Raw genomic sequence first — 21,249 nt, 5'->3', positions numbered from 1 at the left:
ATATTATATATTGAATATATAATGTATTGGCTGTGTATATAGAGAGTCTTGTTTACAAAAAAGAAATATAACAAATTCATATAGGTGCAAGCATGCCATTGCTCTGACACAGCAAGATTCTCATTCTTAACACTGCATATAGAGTTATAATTTTTTCAGATGTTTTTTCCAACTATGGAAAGCTTTTTCATAACTTCAGATGGATATTAATTCTGCATCATTGATCCTTAAGCAATGAAGGCAATTTTTACAGTTGTACACACTGCTAGATCCATTTTAAAAAACATACATTAAATTCAATTTAAATGCAGAATTGATGTGAGCCAGAGTTTCTCTTGGGTGGGAAAAAAACGCTGTTCTATTTTAATGAAACTTTTTCATCGACTAACTTTTTCATAACAGCTCAAGCACATTTGGAGATGGTTGAGTCCAACCAAAATGTATACTTTGCCATAAGTAGGCAGTTCTTAAATGTAAAAACTGAGTACATAAGCATAACCGGACACACATTTAAACAGGTAAATAATTCAGTGTGAGTCACAGCTTTTGTGGTTCTTGCACCTGTTCCACATGTCCACAGGCTACTTAATTACCAGGGTATTTGATCTACTTCATCACTGTTTGTACCAACACACTTTAGGGCCAGTGTGATACACCCTGCCACCACAAATGTGATCACATTACAAAAACACAAAGAAAGGGCAGTGATGTGTAGTGGCCTCTTTGCTGTAGTGACATATAGACCGTGTTTTATTTGTTTTCTCATGTGGCTGAGAGATTTGCTTTCATATTCGGCCCATCATGGGGTATACTGTGTGGGAGTTATTGAGCACTGAACAGTGACAGGTTATATGATAGCATATTCAGTGTTCTAAACCTGAGGTCGGTGGTGTCTCAGCGCGTAGATTGTAAGACTGAGATAGAAGCCACAGGCAGGATGCCTGAGGCAGACTTAACAGTAAGCAAGCGAGAACTCAATATCAGCAATAAACAGAATTCTAAAAGGTCCAGATGCACGAGGAATAACCTAAGCGACCAAGCTCAGGAACATAACAGACACCTAAACAAAGGAAAAGGGACTATGTATACGGACATAGGGGAGGACAAACAAGGAGGAAACAAAGCCAAAAGCAAGACAAAAAAAGTAATTTTTTAGGTGCTTTCAATTGATCCTTCCTGTCCAGCAACATATATAATAATGTGTATGTGTTAGTCCCCATAGGGAAATTACTCTTCTGCATTTAACCCATTCACCCAGTGAAGCAGTGGGCAGCCACCAGTGCAGCGCCCGGGGAGCAGTGTGTAGGGATGGTACCTTGCTCAAGGGTACCTCAGGGTATGTAAAATAGTATTCACTGATCAATTGAGAGTGGTTGCAAGAAGTTACTGGCAGCTGCTGTGAAATGGAATGCTAAAGCTGAAAAATGGAAACAGAAGCAATTCACCTTCAAAGTAAAACTTGTGCATTTTGAAAGGCGTCTACTTCAGCATTAAGGGACAACTTTTATTTTGAAGACAAACATTCTCCATTTGCAGTTTGCATCACACATTGTTGAGTTTGCTCCATGGTAGTTAGCTAGCAATTAAATGTAGACTAGCTGCTGTTTTTCACACAATTGTATCAATCTGCCAGCTACCAAAAAAATCAGATGGAGGAATTTTGTGCAACACTTTCCTTGTGACCAGTTTCACTCAGTGATAGCCAGTTATCTCCAGCAACCACTCTTAAACCAGTTGGCTAATATACAATTTCCCTAGTGGCCAACTGTACCGAGGGGTTGCTGATCAGCCTGTGTGACTGAGGAGTCTTCAGCTAAACAGATAAACCTGGTTTCATTTTTGCTTTTGTTTCAGTGCAAAATGAAAATTGTGTCAATAATAGGCAGATTTTGTCTATGCTCCGCACCCCCACACGCGTCTTTACAAACCTTATGTTCTCTCTTTCTTCCACTTCGCCTCTCTATCCTTTGGCATAGTTTGAAATAAAACAATCAGTCAAAACAAACACATTTACATATAATTCTTTGTTTTGTCCTGCAATGGAATGTGTCTGTTACAAAGCTGTAAGAGTGCTTTATGTATATGCATCACAGCAGTAAAAGGAGCTAAACCGCAGGACCACACTCAGATTGCCATGGCATGCTGATGGGCAATAAAGCAAGACATAATAGCTTTTTCTATCATTTGCGGTTAAAAATTCTATTAAGCTCATCTGCGTGTGTGAAAAGGAGACAGGGTGTATTGATTGCATCCTCATGAATCAATAGATCATCTTTGAGCAATTCAGTGATGCATTCAGTGAATCTGCTCATATTTGTATTAGTGGCAGCAGAGTGCTTGGCAGAGATCTGGCAGATCACGGGGGCCAAATCACACACTCCTGTCAGCTGTAACATTTCCATTTCACACTATCCTCCAGCTGCACTACCTGCCGCTGCAGTGGATTAGAGCATCTTTGCGAACCCTCTGTCTGCCTTGGAAAAAATATTTTACATTTCAAAGCTGAGCTCACCTCTTCACAAATACACCTGAGCCAGACATTTTGCCATAGTCACACCTTAAATTGAGAAAGAGAAGAAGAATTAATGCAAATTGAAAGGGAAGGGAGCTGAATCATGAAGCAGATGAAAGTAAATTGTTTGCAGGACTTCAATCAATAATGAATGCCACCTTTGAAGTGCTAAAAAAAAGCGAGCCAGAACATGATAGGCCTTGCTCAGTTCAATTATTCAGCACTTGCAACACGTGCTACAAGGGTTGAAAGGAAATGACAGACCATTTAAGTAGCACTGGATATATTGATCACCCCTGTCTGGTAAAGGAAACAGTGCAGTGGGTTATTAGTAATATTGCTCAGAGTCTCAGAAGTTTCTATTCATCTTCAAAAGAAAAAAAGTTTTCTGCACAAAGCCATCTATATCCACACAGACGTTTTTCTTTAGTCATGTCAGGCCTGTAGAGTTGTGCATGGAGTTATGCATTGGGGAGCCTGGCAGATACTCACTTTCACAAAGGCAGAACCTGCCAGCGCCTCGGGGGAAGCACATACTGTTTTTGGGTTTTTTTTTTAACCTGCAATTCAAAGAGAAGTCAAGTTCTGGAAGTCTAAATTTACCTCATTATTAAGTTTCGAAGCTCTGCTGACAAATGTAGCCTCACTTTCTACTGTAGTTTGAATTCATCACCACTGACTCCAGAGGAAAGACAAAGTGAAAACAGAAGGTATAGAAAGAGCGAGAGATTAATCTAAGGAAAGGGGGAAAAAAATAATAGCAGACAGATTGCTGCTTTTGTTGCAGCTCATTCATTTATTGAGATAGCATTCGGGGGGAGGGGTGGGGGGGGGGGGGGGGGGTATGTTGAATTGGAGGTGTCCTTGTGTACATGTGTGTGTTTGTGCGTACTGCAGTCCTTCACTCTATTCTGACTTGTCAGGTTCAGTAGTCCTGTTGGGAAGATCACATTGTTGGCTGCGATCCCTACAGATTTCCTCTGTGTGTGCATGTGTATTTGCAAGTGTGTGCATGGCAGCTGGTTAACTATTGTTTCCACGCTTTCGTTTTATGATATTGTATCTCCCTACGGGCTCATATCCAGGCTGCTGTTTGTGTGTATGCCTTTCCTTCCTTTTGATGCTCTCTTTGAATATTTATCACCCTGTATGTCACATATGCAGTAGAAATATAAGATGCAGCTTTATTTTCGGTCCGTGAGTTATCCGAGGTACGTGTTTGTGTAGCTGTAAACATTGTTTGTCACCACTGTATATGGCAGAAATGCCATATGGTTGGGCTCAATGTGGACTTCAGCACACGTTCTTCATGTGTGGCTGACTGCTCTGCAAACAACACACTTTTATGAGGGAAACTTTTTAAATTATTCAGCAGCTCTAATTGACCACCTGAATGGGGACTGTACTGAGTTTCTACCCACTGTAACATTTTATGAGGTGTCCTTGGGCAGTGGAGAAATCCATCTTATGATCTAAAGTTTGCAATAGGGAGGTACCATTATGTTGGTAATTCTTCAGGGGGTTCTGGATGGAGGCAACGCATTATATTAAAAAATGTTTTGTGTATGTTTCCTAAACGTTCCATAACATAAAATGAAATTCTCTCCTGAAAGCATTATGTTGATGGATCATCAGTCTGTCTGTCAATCCCATTTTTATGAACACAGTATCTCAGGAAAGCCTCGAGGTAGTTTCTCCACAGTTTGCACAAATATGAATATTTAAGCTTCAAAGCACAAGTTACTACACCAATGTCTGACGTGATAGAATATAAAATGACATTTTAAGCCCAAAATACCAACGGTAGACTTCACCGTGATGTCACACTTTCATGGACATTATTAAATGCCATAACTTAGGAACAGAAGAGGAAATGTGACCATATTTCACATTTTGTTTTTTCACTTTGTTGCCTATTCTGAAAATGTGCTGACTGTAAATCTGATTTGTGGCTAGGTTGAAGATGCATGTGCAGCCTCCACTTTTTTTTGTAGTGCCTTTATAGTAAAAATCCACATTTAATGCAATCATGGCTACAGCAATATCTTTTAGCTGTACCTCGTTTGGACATAATTTATAGGTAGAATAAATAGTAGATGGATAGATGTTTAATTTACAGAGTAGTTTTGACCAGTGTGGAACATTTTTGTGTTAACTGTTTGATATTAAGCATGAAAAATGTCTAAGTATTTTAAAATAGGCAGTAAAACTTAATTCCTATTGCTTATCTGCTAGGAAAATTAGTTATCACAGCAGAAGCAAAAATCATTTCACAAGATGCACTTCCAAACTAACCGGGGGGTTGGGGCACTAATTACTTCGTTTGAGATGCAGCATATGGCAGAGTGAGCTGGTGACAAAGGTAGTGAAGTACTTTTTCACTGTCTGTCACCGCAAATGTCCAACAGAAGTAGAAAGAGTGCCAAAGTGATATGGATCAAATTAGACACCTGCAGTGGCCAAAACAGCTCAGTTCACTGCTGCTTACATCCAAAAAAAGAGGAGATGTTGTGTAAAATTTAATGAAACCGCTAAGGGATTTGTTAATTATTAAAATCCCATGTATTTAATGAAATATGGAACAAGATGACAAATCAAATTTTAAACTGCGAAATGTTTTTTTAATAACAAAGACAGAGACATGTTAACATATTATAAATATATATGTAGGGGTTTTTTTTTCCATTCAGCAATTCACAGCTTCTTTTGTCATATTTTTGTTTTCATAATGTGAGTTCACAGCTCTACACTCCTGGTGAGGTAGTTTAGCACACTTTTATAAGAAAGAAATTATGTTGTACACAATAAATTTGGCTTGGTCATTGTATTGCTTAAACAAGCAAAGCCTTAAAAAGGGGGGGGGGGGGGGGGTGCAAACTTTAAAGGTTTAAACTAGGACATGTATGTTTGCATGTGTTTTTTTTTCCAAATGCAGTGATGCGAGCGCTCTATTGCAGCATGTAAAACAAAGATAAACAGATGGGCAGCAGAGGAGGAACAAAAGACAAGTGACACAATGCCATTATTGATTCTATTGATTTCTGTTTACAATGCAATTCTTTGTTGCTCTTTTCCTACAGACTCATTGGGACTTTCTGTATGGTGCTTCAGAAAGTGGCTGAAGAGGGACATCTAGAGCTGACTGACACACTCACTGATGATAACAACACGTCAATAAAGGTAAACTCTCACATTAGAACAATCTACAGACATAAATCAATGTGAGCCAATCAAAATATTTAGACAGCATTTTCATGTGACTGCACCATCTAATTTGAAACCTTTAATGTTGGGCCTTCTGTAGCTTTATTTCAGTTTATGTTGGGATTCATTCATAAACCCATATTTTATCGACAAGACAACACAGATAACATATCAAATGTTTAAAATAAGAAAATAACAGAAAAAAATCAAAGCTGTTTTGAAGTGATCGGCAGCAAAACATTGAGTAACAGGGCAACAAAAGGAAAAGTAAGTTCAGCTCGAGGAACATTTTGCAGCTAATTAGACAACAGGTCAGTGGCATGTTTAAGTATAAGAAAAGCATCTTGGAGAGTATCTCAGAAGTAAAGATGAACAGAGGTCCATCAATCACCAGGAAACATTAAAATCTGGTTATTTTTTCTTAATTTGGATTGAAAAAAATTGTGGATAGAAGTCGGCTTGCTCTCTAATGATCCTACTAAACCAGTGACATCTTTTTCAGTGGTAACAAGGACAGTTTTGAGAAAATAAAAAAAAGGGCTTGGATAAACGTACAACATGTTACCCAACAAGCAACAAATGGCAAAATTAGCAATTTGTTGCTGAAAGTATAGCATTTTGCCATAAAATAGGTAAATATTATTCCCACAAAGATGTTATAGATGTCTTTGCTTTATGAACTGATCACATGCCACTGTTGAGTTTACATATTGTTTAGATTTTTCCTAGTCACCAGCAGTGTTGGTCAAGTTACTTGAAAAAAGTAATCAGTAACTAATTACTGAATACTTCCCCCCAAAAATAATCCCGTTACTTTACTGATTACTTATTTTCAAAAGTAATTAATTACTTAGTTACTTAGTTACTTTTTAAAAACACGATTTACAACGTGAAGAGGTGATAAAGCGATAGATCTTTCAGCCCAATTCTACTTTTTCTACATAATCCATCATACAAAATGTAATCAAATGGAAAAGTCCCTTTTTTAACTTGTTTTATCAGTTTTAATCTTTTAACTTTATGCATCAAGCAAAAAATTTAATTATATGCAACATTCTCTGACTTGAATAAATTAGTTTAACATTTAAACCTATTTTCTGCACATTCCAGCACATAAAATAAAATATTTTTTGTGTTTACACTCAGTCTTTCAAATAGATGCAATTAAAACACAGCAGAAAATAAATAAAGTCAAAGACTAGCGGTCCTGTTGCTCTATTTTCACCTGCAAAGCAGGAGTGGAGTAGGCGGAGGTTTACCCTGGTGCAGGTGTGCGGCAGCGGTCAGTGGAAGAATCCTTTTCTCTGTGAGTTTCCCATTACGTCGTTGCGCACTCGGTGCTTGCTTGGAAGTTTAGGGTTTTTTTTCGCTGTAAAAAGAAGTTTTCTTCCCACGCACGATGGACGCTAATGTTTTTGTCACTTTTTATGGAATCAAACTCAAAGTAAGGTCAGTACTTCCACGCTTTAAACCATAGGTGTCAAACTCTGGCCCGCGGGCCAAATTTGGCCCGCAGCCTAATTACATTTGGCCCGCAAAGCCACACCAAATTACTATTAGAGCTGGCCTACTGGTATTATACAGCTAATATATATATATAGTTTAGTATTAAGCTTTGCTTGTTCCATATTCAGTTTTTCAGCAAAACTTATTTGAGTCCATAAGAAAAGATTCATTCTTATATCTGGAGGAAGATTTCTTTTTTCAATAAATATTAACGTTAGCCCGCGACTTTGTTCCAGTTTTGAATTTTGGCCCACTGTGTATTTGAGTTTGACACCCCTGCTTTAAACGCTGCACGCTCATACTCTCTCCCACAATCGATATGTGATCCATTGTTGATCTGCACACAGCTGTTGTCACTAAGGGCGCACTTGCTTACGTCACTGTCATGAGACATTCTTGCAAAAAAATCACGGTTTTAGTAACGCAGTAACGCAGAGTTACTACGGGAAAGTAGCGTAATCTAATTACCGTTTTTGCAATAGTAATCCCTTACTTTACTCGTTACTTGAAAAAAGTAATCAGATTACAGTAACGCGTTACAAGTAACGCGTTACTGCCCATCTCTGGTCACCAGAAAGTAACACAGGCAGTAACTAACTAGGATAGGCTCCATGTTTAGCCTCACTGAAAAGATCAGCAACATTTGCTGCGAACTTTCAAATATCTTTATTTTAAATTCAAGCAGAGACTCCAAAGTGCCCAAAATGTGTCAAAATGAGTCTAATCTAAAATAGACTTATTGAATATCACAGTCATGAAAACATGCCTTTACTCCATGGTTACATTACCTTTAGTTAGGTAGTTGAAAGAACCTGATGAACACAGCAGAGGTTAAAACTGAGCCTAAATCGAACTTCTAGTTTTGTAAATTATACAACTTACCATACGGCATTAGAATTGAAAGGGATTGTATTAGCTTCCAAAATGCATTCACAAGCAAATAGGGGACCATTAAATGGAGAAATCAATCTTGAATTCCACCTGCACTGCTGACAATAAGCAATGTAACAGTCATCACTTGGCCTATAAAGGCACAAGCATTAAGGACCCTCACATCAACGAGGATCTGATGGAAATACAAGTGTGTCGTAGCAACATCAGCACATTTGCATTTAACATGAATCCAGATATTTACTATTGATTGGAAATTTTATTTAAAACTGCTCAACCGAGAGCAGTTCAGTGGTGAGGTTGAGAGTGAGGCTGATTTAGCAGCGAATGCATAATGTAAGAGTGAATATGTATATGGAAATGAGGGCAGCACAATTGAGTGTGTGAGAGAGAAGCCATTTGGCTTCAGGGTTTACACACATTGCACACATTGATGCACATATCCACAGACATATGTGCAAGTCGCTTCCCATGAAAACAGGAGAATTGTATCACTGTGCGTCCCTGTACCAAAAAACTGGTAAAACTAAGCCAGACATAACCTGAGAGCAACACTTTTACTTACAATCCTGCACTGGTGTGGTTGCCATAGAAACAAATCGAACTCCTCGCGGACCACAGCTATCGCCTTGTGAGGATATAAGGAAGAGCTGGCGACACAGAGAGAAATGGAGGAGAAAGGAGCCGAGAGCCCCATGTACATTTTTTTCCTCATCCATCTTTGTCAGTGGAATAAATTGGCTGCTCTGTAAAAAAGATCAGGTCGTTGTCAGGAGGCTAAAACTTGTCCAAGCAAGACTCCCAAGAAGGCACTAAAGACACACTAAAGTGTCACCCATGTTTCTGACCTGGATTAAACAAGCAGTTAGTGTCAGTCTGACTTCCCCCAACAAATACCAAGCAGAAGACATCATTTATTGTCCTGTCAAGTTTGTTTCTACTATCAAGAGCTTTTTCTACACAATTAAACTGATATAGACATGCCAAGACTATGTATTACTGTGTTGTCTATTGTTTTGTTGTTGTTGTTGTTGTTTATTTCAGTGAACTACAAGCTCAGTTTGACTTGTGTGTTGGTTGTAACATATAAAGACTCACTCATGGCTCAGTGGTTGGTGCACCCTGTCAGTCAAAGCTGCCTCACAACTAATAATGACATATATAAATGAGTGTGTTAAATTTGCTAATGGGTCCAAAATCTGTTTGTTTGTTTTTTTTAAAGACAGTTTCTGCTTCAGAGTTGTGGATTTAAATACAGGAGTTGAAAGGGACTCACTCCGTTTATTGACATTCTCAAGTTGGCATAAATGCAGTCTTCTGACACTTTAGCACACATCTTAAGCTAACATGTTGGTCTTGGAAAACTGTACAATCCCAGCTTAAGTTTTTTAATTCATGTGGTAGTTGACGCTGTAGGCATTCTTCCTGTGCCGAAGAATATGTTAGATTAAAATAACTTTACAGCATCTGCAGGTAACTTGCTGTTTCTCAAGCTTTAACAGCATACAGTGATATGATATTGATGGCTGTGTGAGTATGTTCTAATGTCTGGATACACTGCCATTCTAGCAAATAAAAATTATATATGTAGCAAGGGCAAAATGTCTTTTGACTGTTTCTCAGTTAGAGGTATCACAAGTGATTATATCTGATTTTGACAAAGGCATAATTAAGTCCCTACAACAGCTGAGAGAAGACTGAGATTTCCTTAGCAAATGAAGTCTCATATCAGAGGAAACAAAGACGCATTTAAAAGATACTATAAAAATGTCAATCTGTGGAGAACAGTAGAGTTTATAGTAGAAGTATAAGTTTCTGGAGAGGACACTGTTTAAAGATGTTTTAAACTTTATTTTGGGGAAAAGTTAAAAAAAAGTGTTTTTCAGACCTAACTTCTAACCATTAAAACTGAAGAGAGATTTTAGATATTAGATAATGCTTCAAATTAAATGACCAGATTAAGTACTTGAAGTCATTTAAAGATAAGCTGTACGTCTTTGCTTCTGAAAGATTTACTATGATTTTATCCAAATACTTTGAAGCTTCGTAACGCCGTTTCAAGTAAGCTCATTTTCATTCATTCACTATTTCATTTCCAGACCAATGTTACCATAGAGATCAGGTACCAGCCGATGGATGGCATGGTTGGAGTGTGGAGTGACGGGGACTTCTTGGATGTTCCTGACGACCGTGATGGGACGTTTTCCTTTGAAACAGATAGCTTGCTGTCAGGACAAAGCCACGGGTCAGGGACGTCCCCTGGACGATCTTTACATGGATCCATACCAACCTTCAGAAAGTAAGTCAAACATAAAACCATCTCTACATTAGAACATAGCACATTACAAATCAACTACTCTTAATTTGCCTTTCAAGATTAATGTGTTGGCTTCCCAAACAAGATATATTGTTTTAATTACATGATTCACTTTTTAAGAAGTCAGTTCCAGTAACAGCACTACTGACTCACACGTGGGTGAGAATTACTGACTAGTTCATGCAACATCTGTTATGATTACAGAGAGAAATAAACAGGAAGTCTGTTTTTTAATAAAGACTTTATTGTTCCACAAACGAGCTGTTATAAGTGATCAGTTGATCATCAGTCTATGGTGTAGACTTGACTATTGTTATTGTTAAGTTTCAATGAAATAAGCAAAGTATTCGAGGCAGAACTAGCAGCTTAACCCCTCGGGACAGTTACATAACTGTAAAGCCAAAAGGAACAACCTTTGGTCCCGTGTAGAAAAGACATAAATTTACTCAATTTAATACCAGAGCAGTGAAGAACAACAGTTGCTGGATTCTTTAGATTCTCAGTAGTGCTAGGCAGCTCTTTTTAACATAAATGACCTAATTGCTGTCCAGAGACTCCAGACTGAAAGACGTTAGAAGTTGTTTTGCATATTTGGCACAGAGTAAAGCTTTGTAGCTCTATAAGAAGTTTGCAGTGTCGGATAAACGGTAATGCGGTAAAAATGCAGTAGGTTATGAACGAGAAGCCAACATGGAAGCTAGAAGTATCTTTTATTGAGTGTTTTAGTTGAATTGTTATAGTTCCTCCTACATAACTGCAATATCTCTTGTTAAATTACCATCTTCTACTGGTGTTATATGTCATGCCCCATTTCCTGTCTTCCTCTTCACTGTCTGATAACAGACAAAAGTAATCTTAAGACACCAGGCAAGAAGTGTTTAATTTCATTGATTACACAAGAGTAGAGTGCAGCGTCCACTATATGGGAAAATGTATGAGTATCATGAAGTTGAATCTCCACATATTGCTGTTGTATAATAGTAATAGTTATGTTGGGTCACAGGATCCATGTGTATACAAACGTTTCCATTTTTTTAATCCATGCTGGCATCTTTTTCCTGAAAACCGTTTGCTTACCTGACACACACACACACACACACACTGAAAATGTATGTATGCCTGTTTTAAGAAAAAATATAAAGATCCTCATCTACTGTATAAGCAGAATCAATAATGTCATTCCTAACAATATAATCAATTCCTATAGACAAGTAAACGCAAGCCATACAACATCAGATATATTTAGCATAGAAAGCTCTAAGAGCATGTTCTGCCAAGGCTTTTTCTCTTTTGTCATCCTCTTCCTCTGCAGTTCTACTGTTGCGTTTTCGCTGAATAGCATGTGAAATAATCTGTGGGTTGTATTGATTTCCACTGAAACTATCAACACAGCCAAACCCCTAAACCCATCTTTGTGCTGTGTATTGAATGGGCATGTATAAAAAGTTTGTGTGTAGCTTGCTGTTGTGCTCAAGTATTTGTCTGTTAATACTGAACACCTACGTTTACATTGTGTTACAGTATCAAATTCCTTGGAAACAGGGTTTCCAGCCTGAGGACAATGAGAAGAGTTAGATAGAAGTTATAGAGCATCCCATGAGTGTTACATAAGAAAGGAAGACTTTGGATATTGCTCAGAAAACAGAAATGAAAATACTGCTGTAGAAAAATAGTGTAAAAGAATTTAGTAGAAGCGGGAAGAAATTTGTGATCAAATTGTTTTTTTGCTACACACGCTTCAGGTGAACCGGCCTTCTTGTTTCGTTGCTGAGGTTGCTACAAGCTGTCAGTCAGACCTTGTAACGAGGTGTCGAAAGGCATTTTGTCTTGGGGGGAGAAAAGGTGAATGAGTTCCTGAGAAAGCCCAGACAAAAAGTTCCGCTCTAAACTGCTGCAAAATAGTGTGGCAGGATTGTAGGAGGATTTTTAATAGCCGTGCCACTTCTCATCCAATCCTATTAGTTCCTGAGTTACCGGCTGCTAAGTTTCTCTATGGTTGAGATGTTTTCAGAATTAAAATTCCCAAAGATATTTCACTGTGTCTTGAATTCTGATGCTCCAAAGCCGCTGTTAATTGTCCTTACTGTGGTAATGAAGTGTGGATGTGCAGGAGATGATAACCTGGAATGAGCCTCTCATTCCTGGAGAGTGGAGGGGGATTAGGAGGAGGAGATGGAGAATGTCATTAGCAGTTAAGCTTTAACAATGATCCTCGATTTTTATTTTTATTTTTTTAAGTTTTTAAGTTTATAGCTCTATGTTTGTCATTTTTAATCAGGGGTTGCAACTCCTGTTGAGGACTAGCGTGGACCAGGTCATGGTGGAGAGTGGACCATAGTAACTTTAACCCATTTTAGGGCAAATATTTCACATCTCACACACCTCAGTAATTGTTAGTTGTCCTTCCCAGGTATTAATTATTAGCATTTCCGAACTTAAAAGGATTTTTATTAGCTGCTGCTAGATTGAGACTTTAAATGCAGCACATTCTAATGTGAGTTACATTTAAAAAGCAGGAATTCAGTTTCCTGTTCTGAGCTTAATTGTGGAAGAACAAACATGATCCTGCACAGCGCTCAACCCACTGGTGCCTATTTCTGTTATATCAGCTGTAGCCTAAAGGTCATGTGTGCCTCGTACACGGGGGTTGGTGTTCAGTGGGGATGGAATTTCATCTTTACATCTTTCCAGCACTTCTGTAAATGACAAATTTGATAGTGAAGGTATATGACTTCCTCTTCGTCCCCTTAAGTTGGTACAGTACTGCTGCCACCTCTTCCTATCTCTCTGCAAAGTCTCTGGGCCTGCAGGGTGATTTATGGCAGCACCCATAAAGCACTGCATGCTATCTGCAACACAACAATAAGCCAGCTTTTTAGGGGTTTTGTTATTTCTAAAAGTAAATCAAGTTCTCTGAGTTTCATTTAAGCAAATGTGTTGTTTAGAGCACGAGTAAGGAGCAGAGCAGATTTTAGGATAGATTTGATTCTCCAGCTGTCTCCACAATACACATGAGGTTTACTTTGTTATCTGTAACTTGACCAAACACCTTGTGATTAGTAAAAGAACTACAAATTGCATGCTGGTTGGCTTGATCAATGGAGTAACTTTATTAAGAGATTGTGAATAACTTTTTTTTCCCTCTGCTTTGTTTTGACTTGTTTTATACTTTTTCTTCGGGCGCCAGAAACTACGTTGTGGTATTTAGATAAATATATGTACTACATGTTGTTTAGTTAAGGTAAGGAAAAGATTGTGATTTTGGTTAAAATGTGCCTTATAAGTCTGAATATTAAAAAAGTAAAACTGACCCAGTGCATGTGAGAGTAGGAATCCTTGAAATGCATCCATGTGAAAGTTATGGAATAAGTGACCAGTGTCACTGCTGCCTCAACGCAGTGCATGAGGCACAGATCACAAAAAATACCATGAGAAAATAAACTAAAATAAAATGAGATCTACATCTACAGACATCAAAACCTGGAAATAAAAGACCAGAACCCTAGTGCATAGGGCTAACAGAGTGTTTTCTTCCTGTTGAAATAATGTTGAAATTCATAGATTTATTGGTATTGCCCCACAGAAGCAAATAGCTGTAAATTTTCATTGTGTTTATCCAGGTAGTTTGAATATGCATGCACCATTTGCACAACATCACCCTCCTGTCTTCATTCCCACTGCAGCAAAAGGTAATTTGTTCAAGCAAGCGTTAATTTACTTGTGTTTTATTATTATTATCTGGTCTACTTGGTTTATTTTCACCAGTGTAAATTGCAGCATCCTTAAAGACACTGTGTGCCAGTGTTGTGTGATCTCCTATCTCACTGGTCGCTGTGTCTTTAGGTCTGCTCACAACATCACTGACTCCCTGAGGAAACATTCATTAGAGCAGACATGTCTGCTAATACAAAAATCTGGTCTTCAGTATGCATATAATCATCGTATTCTGCCTTCTTTATTTGTGTAGGAACCTAAAAGGAGTGCTTGCATTGGTCCTGTTGATTGATCAGGCTTTTTCTAAGTCGTGATTAGATGTATAACTAACTGCCATCTCCCTAATTCTCACCTGATTGTAGTTACACTAGTACAGCATACCCAACTGCACTTTCCACTCTTGTGTTGCACAATAATCGATGAATGCTTTATTAATAACAAGGTGAATTATTAAGTCTACTTATAGGTCTTAATCTTTATCAATTTCAGGATCAGTTTTACTTACATAACCTTCCTGTTGTATCCTGGTCAATTATAAAAAAAAATCTAAAAGCTATGAAACAAAGAGCATGATTTAATAAGAGCACAAAATAAATTTAGGCAACACCTACAAATAGATGAAGTTATTTTCTCTGTGGCTGTGCTCCATCACAACACAAATGGCTGGCATCAGTCAGGACATCCCTGGAGAACTGAGGCACTTAGCTAATCTAACTGCATGCAACACTGTCAGGGCTATTTACTTCTTTTATTGTTTCAATTAGGCACACACGGACACAGAGAGTGCCCCTTTTGTTTTCAGTCATTTGAAGTGACTACCTCTATTAATGAAATGGAAATTTAAATGGGAAAGTGAATGAACAAGGGAATTATTACAAGGGGGAAAACGACGCAGAAGCAAGGAGTTTCTTCGCTTCATGATTTAGCACTTTTTTTTAAGTACATTTATAATATCAGTCTTTGACCAAGTAACAAGGCAGACAGAGTGAAATCCCTGTGGTTGTTTTTGTAAAAGCATTTCCCCAACAAGTGCAATTTCACAATCTTGCTTTAAACACAATGTTTCATACAGCATCAAATAAGATTTGAGCTCCAAGAGAATTTCAAATGATGACAGCATAAAAGGAATAAAAATGCTATTGATATATTGTTGCCCGCGGCCTCTAAGCATGCTGCAGTGTCTTTAATCTTAGTGTTATTGATACCAGATTGTTTTTAAAACTGACAAACGAGTTTGGGTCTTTTTGGCCTCCTTCTTTAGTAAAGTCCCTGGGAGGGAATTTGCAAAGTGTAGCATGAGGGGGTGGGGTTAAAGAATCTGTTGATTTTAAACAGTTAGAGGTGTTATTATTCTTTTGTTTATTTATAAAGTCTTTCTAGTTTGATTTTTTTCTTTAGTTGGCTGCACTCTATATATGACACATTAGATCACAGATGTGAAGGAAGGACCGGACTGTCAGCCTCCTGAACAATTTATTCTGCCTCTACCTCACAGTCAGCCCTCACACATAGAGTTCAAACAACCCTTTATTCTGACAATGTATTTCAAAATGAGCGATAGCAGAAAAGTGTATATTTAGAGATTTATGTTCTAGACTCACAGTCATTTCTGTTAATTATTATGTGGTCTGTGCTGCTAAAAATAAAGTGTAAAACATTTTTCTTGTGATCCCAGCCATTTAAAACACACGCGTTGGTTACAGCAACTTTACTGTATTTTTACCTCAAACTAACATGGCATTTCTGACTTATTTTAGGTGTTAGATACTGCCAGATGCACTGTTCTGGCACACACACACTGTAAACTTGCGATTGTACACTGTTGTCAGCAAAAACCTTCAGATCAATGAATGAGAACACTGCCGCCACACTGCAATCACAGATAAAGTTGCCAAAGTCCCACTTTGTTAAAAGATTAGTGACGAGCAGTGTTGGGTAAGTTACTTTAAAATAGTAACTTAGTTACATTACTAGTTACTTCTCTCAAAAGTAACTCAGTTACTTCAAGTTACTCGTTACTTTCAAAGTAACTAGTTACTAGGGAAAGTAACTTTGGTTTTACTCAGAATTCTCTTGTTAATGTGTTTCTTCCATAACTTTGCCAGTCTTCTAGCTTGCTTACTTGCCACAAGTGCACTGTGCCACCTACCAATAGAAAGGATATGATAACGTGCATATTTCCACGAGAGAAATCCCACGCCTGGACCGTCATTGACTGCTGCCATGATTCTAGCCTACGTCACAGAGTCATGTGCGCCTTTTACATCCAACACAAAAACTGCAGTCGTGGTGCTTTCGATTGTACTCAGAACTCAGAAATTCTGCCTTCTGAATAGGAAGATGTAGGCAACACCAGACTGCAGATGAGCTGCATACAGGGCTGGACTGGGAAAGAAAATTGGCCCGGGCATTTTGACTAGAAACTGGCCCACCATTATAGGAAAAATCATAAAGCCTTTGAATGAAAACAAACACTGTTGTGACAGTGATGTACACTGTTTTGATGGTATATATGCATCAATCTATCAATCGTTTGTTGTAAGATTCAGATAATTATTTTTTAAAAGCTAGACATTTTAAATGAGAATAAGAAAGAAAAGTATTTCTTTGTGCCCCCCATTCCCTGTTAATGCCCTACATGCCCCCTTGGCCACACTTTGCTAGATCCGCACCTGCACAGTTACCAGCTGTCAGCTACCTAAAAAAGGATCCTGGGGTTATTTGTCTCTCAGAAACAGTTCATAACTTCCCTTCAACTCATTCATGTCACCTAAAAGGTAAACCTGTTTCTCCATCACCTGCTCAGCTCTGATGATCCAATAAGGACATCTCCTGGTTTCATCTTCATGTTTCCCTCTCACCAGATAACCAAACCATATCATGACCAGCAGCTTTTTTTTTACAGCTGTGGCTCCAGAAAACATCAGCTGATACTAGAAATTAATATTAAATAAATTCTAACAACAGCTGATCAAGCTTAAACGCGCTGCTGTTGTTTAGCGCGACATCCGCTGGTTTCCTCTTTCGGCGCAAAGTGAGCGATAAACAAACAAGAGAGCCGATCAGCTGATCATTGATCAGTTTCATGATTGAAGTAGAAACAGGAGAGGGAGGGGGGAGAATGAGAGAAGAAGAGGCAGCTGTGCAGCGGAAACACAGAATAACTCCAGCTTTGTGCCTTTTTCATTGTAGCTGAATTACGGGACAAACTGTTCCTTTTCACCTCAATAAGAAACGCGTAATATTTTCTCTGAATACCAGACGGGACAGTTGGCAACTCTAATAACTTATGAACAAAATAAGGTTCAACATCATTAACTTCATAGCACCCACCCAGCTGTATAGAAACTCCGTCATGCTAGCTAGCACGCAGTACGGAAAAAGTCAGAATAACGAAAATAAACTCCACCTAAACTTGGTTCATATCTGACCCAGAGAGACTGCAGGTCATAACTTCTTACCTGAAGTTCAGTTCACACTTGGACCGGCGGCCGCCTCGGGTCTCTTTTCCTTCTGCGTCCCTTTTCCTTCATCCACCTGCTGCCTCCACCACTTGCTAATGTTACTGAATCTGTGGAAACTCCGCGATGCCACCACACGAAGTAACGAGTAACAACCCTATCTAAATCCCAGTAACGAGTAACGCGTTCCTGATTTTGGCATAATAACTAGTTACCGTGCTCGTTACCACAATAATAACGTAGTTACTGTAACGCGTTACTTAATAACGCGTTAGTCCCAACACTGGTGACGAGCGATGTAAAAATCCAGAGGCTGGTTTGTCTTATCTATCAAATTAAATGTAAACTGTAACTTATCAGTTGAGGAACCTTGCAAAGAAAGTTACCACATAAAAATGAGAAATATTAAGGAAAACATCTTGTAATATTCTCCTGTATCAGTCTGGGGTTCAAATGTTGCATTTTCAAGTCAAAGAGTAACTTTAATGCAATGTTTTAACTGAATTATGTTTTTTTTCTCTTCACCCTTTCACTTGTGTGTCCCTAAATTGCAGCCGTTGTAATTTAAATCTTTGGCATTACTTGTTTCTTTTCATGCACTGATATCCTCTCGAGGGATTGCAGCTCTCATCTCTGCTGTTTTGTTTTGCTGTGCTTTGCACTGGCTCTTATCTTCAGCCTCTGTGATAGCGCTGGTGTGTAAATTTGAACTTTTTTTGTCTCCCGATGCTGTCTTTTTGTTTTCTTTTTTTGTTCAAAGCCCTGATGAAGGAGCAGATTACAATGTTGACATAAAGACATCCCAGTTTTTTGTTGTTTTTTTTTTTTATTGCATGTGTTTAATCCAGACAGGAGTTGTAACGTTGTACGCCATAAAGAAGCTAAGGTTGCCATTATTATTATTTTTAATTACTTTAGACATAAAAAGAACCAAAATCCACTCTAGAATCAGCAGGTAAGGCAGACAAAAGTCAAACTTAAGTCAAACTGAAAGATGGCGCAAAGTGTATTCAGTGTTATGGGAGGTCGTCCAGCAGTGGTCCAGCAAAACTCACGTAATGACAAAGAGATAAAGGGACAATTCTCCTCATTCAGCTAGCCGATACAGGAAGTGACCAGGAAAATTAAACTAAGAAACACAAGAAGAGAACTAAAGAACAATGTGGCAGACCACCACAATTGCAAACTCCTCAGCACAGCCTGAATTAAACTTTACTATCCAGAGATTTTCTTTTCCAGCCCAGCTGGTGCAATAAAAAATATGAACAAATAATTAAATAAAATGCTATTTTTGGAGTGGATATTAAAATATTAAAATTTTAAATATGATGAATGTTCCTACAAAAAATGTCATTGTGTACTATACATTCTAATACCCCTGCCCTTAATTTCAGTTTCCCCAGCACTTTTATTTTCTTCTTTTTGTTTGAGTTTTCAGTTTGTGTTATGGGTAACATCTTCCTTCCTGATGCAGACGCCGTGTTAAATAATAGACCTGTGATTTTTTTTTGTTTTAAGTTTTGTTTGCTTTAAATAGGCCACCAAGACTCAGAGGACTTTGTTGTGTAGGCAGGCTTTAAACTTGCATGAGAATTTAACTATGTGACTCTAATGGGGATGAAGTTATAAGCAAACATTTACTAGATCATGCATGCAAAGAATATCATTTAAGCAAATGAAGTGAGAACACAATGCACTTGACAAGATCTATCTAAATCATGGGGATGATAGGAACACAAACGTTATCAATTAGAAAGCTAAAAAACAAAACAGTGCTTAATAGCCAAGGAAAGAAATCAAGTGTAGAGAACTAGAGAGTGAAAGCGAAAAGGGAGCATTGTTCAATAAGGTTTCAGGATAGAGTTCTTATTATCTCAGTTTCATTCCCTTGCAGTGTTATCAGGTAGTGCTGATCTTTGTCTGGCTCAATGTGCATCCAATCCAATTCATGTGAAAAAGAAAGAAGAGATATATATGGAGGGAATCTTTGTGAGCCCCTTTCAGCAGAACTCCCAGAGCAGAACTGACAGTATATATGTTAGTTAAATATTAATTGCTCCTGGGATATTTTCAGTCTTCACTTTATTTATTTTTTTCATCTGAACTGAAATTAAAACACATGAGAAAACATACAGATGGATAGATGCTAACTAACGGTTCAGCTATTACTGTCTGGAGGAAACTGTGAGAGAATATTGGATTAACCTCAGCAAACTCAGAAATCTAACAAATGTAATACTCATGATTTAACTGAACGGTATTAAATGATTCATAAATACACACTCACAGAGCTATGTTGTTATATACACTATGCTTCCATGTTGTTTACAACAAATTTTCACCCTAATATCCTGAACGTGACACCAGAAGATAAGACTCATTAGATCAAGCAATACTTTTGTGTAGTGTAGTGAAGTGTAGTCTCAGTTTCCTGCTTTAAGCTGACAGAAATGGCATTCGCTGTGGTTTTGCCCAGAGAACCACCATGCACTATTTTGTCTTTTTTTCTCTTCTCTGCAAACGCCTAACCACCTGCACTTTTCCACCAGCTAACATTACAGGTAGGGATGGGTATTGATAAGATTTTCACGATTCCGATTCCATTTTCGATTCTGTTTAACGATTCGATTCTTTATCGATTCTCTTATCGATTCTTTTTAAAAAAGGAGAACACTAAGGTCGATTAGCTTAAAACTTTGTTTTATATCTTCTCTTTGAACAAGATAGAAATTTAGGAGTAACATGGTCTTACAAACCCAACAGTGAGCTCTTAAGAGATCCAGCCTACGGCTCTTCAATGGGGTGTCACAGGGTCCTCAGGAAAAAAAATTGTAAATGTAAAATAATAACATAAATATTCTTCTGTAGCAATAACAAAGTATAACATAAATTATTCTGTAACAATTACACAAGAATATCCAGTAATGTCTCTGCCTACAATTAAACACATTCACTTACCGAAAATCGGAGCATCTGCTGTGCAAGCCTTTGACCACAAACTTAGTCACTGATCGGTGACATTCGTCTATCCTGGCCTGAAAGGAGACGCGACCGGTAGACTGCAGCGAGAACTGCCAGCATCTGAGACAGCCAGACTCTGTCTGTCTCTCTCATCATGGTCACCTAAATGCACAGTAATGGCAGGTTTTGTAATAAGGCAGATCGCGCTAACATAATATGCACTGTTAGTTGATTATATACCTGCCGCATTAACGGGAGAGGACGTGCTGGGTTGAGATTCACGAATCCGGAGCGGAATTAAAAACATGACATTCATTTAAGGTCATCGCGTGTTTTGTGAGCTTTTTGCATAAATGAAGTATTGCAAGTTGCCCTGTTGTCATCCGTTCTCGTAAAGTATAATCAAATTTTTGAGCATTTGAGCCACCATGTTTCCTGTCAGGTAAGCAACGCTCCGCAACGTGGTGACGTCATTCGGGGCGACTGGAATCGATAAGGGAATCATTTGCAAAAAATGGCAAACAATTCCAAGGAATTGAAACAGTGGGAACCGGTTCTCAACAAGAACCAGGTTTCGATACCCATCCCTAATTACAGGAGTGGTACCAACTCATAACATACAATTTTTTGGCTTGTAATATTAGAAGCGCTTAGTAGAAAGACTATTTAAAGAAAGTGGAAAT

At 38.2% G+C, this 21,249-nt stretch overlaps 1 protein-coding gene across 4 annotated transcripts in view; it reads left to right on the top strand.

Moving 5' to 3' along the window:
* Window positions 1-21,249, top strand: part of otofa (otoferlin a) — an 86,023-nt gene that overhangs the window by 27,572 nt on the left and 37,202 nt on the right. For all 4 annotated transcript variants that reach the window (XM_085382047.1, XM_085382046.1, XM_085382045.1 and 1 more), the window contains exons 4-5: window positions 5,593-5,692; window positions 10,213-10,412. In XM_085382047.1, the coding sequence (XP_085238173.1) occupies window positions 5,593-5,692; window positions 10,213-10,412 (300 nt within the window). The remainder of the gene's footprint in view (window positions 1-5,592; window positions 5,693-10,212; window positions 10,413-21,249) is intronic.

This window comes from Rhamphochromis longiceps, linkage group LG15 (assembly GCF_057381845.1).
Source record: "Rhamphochromis longiceps isolate RC_006_pf linkage group LG15, R_longiceps_female_GT1.1, whole genome shotgun sequence".
Classification (NCBI taxonomy): domain Eukaryota; kingdom Metazoa; phylum Chordata; class Actinopteri; order Cichliformes; family Cichlidae; genus Rhamphochromis; species Rhamphochromis longiceps.
This window is presented reverse-complemented; position numbering and strand designations above follow the sequence as displayed.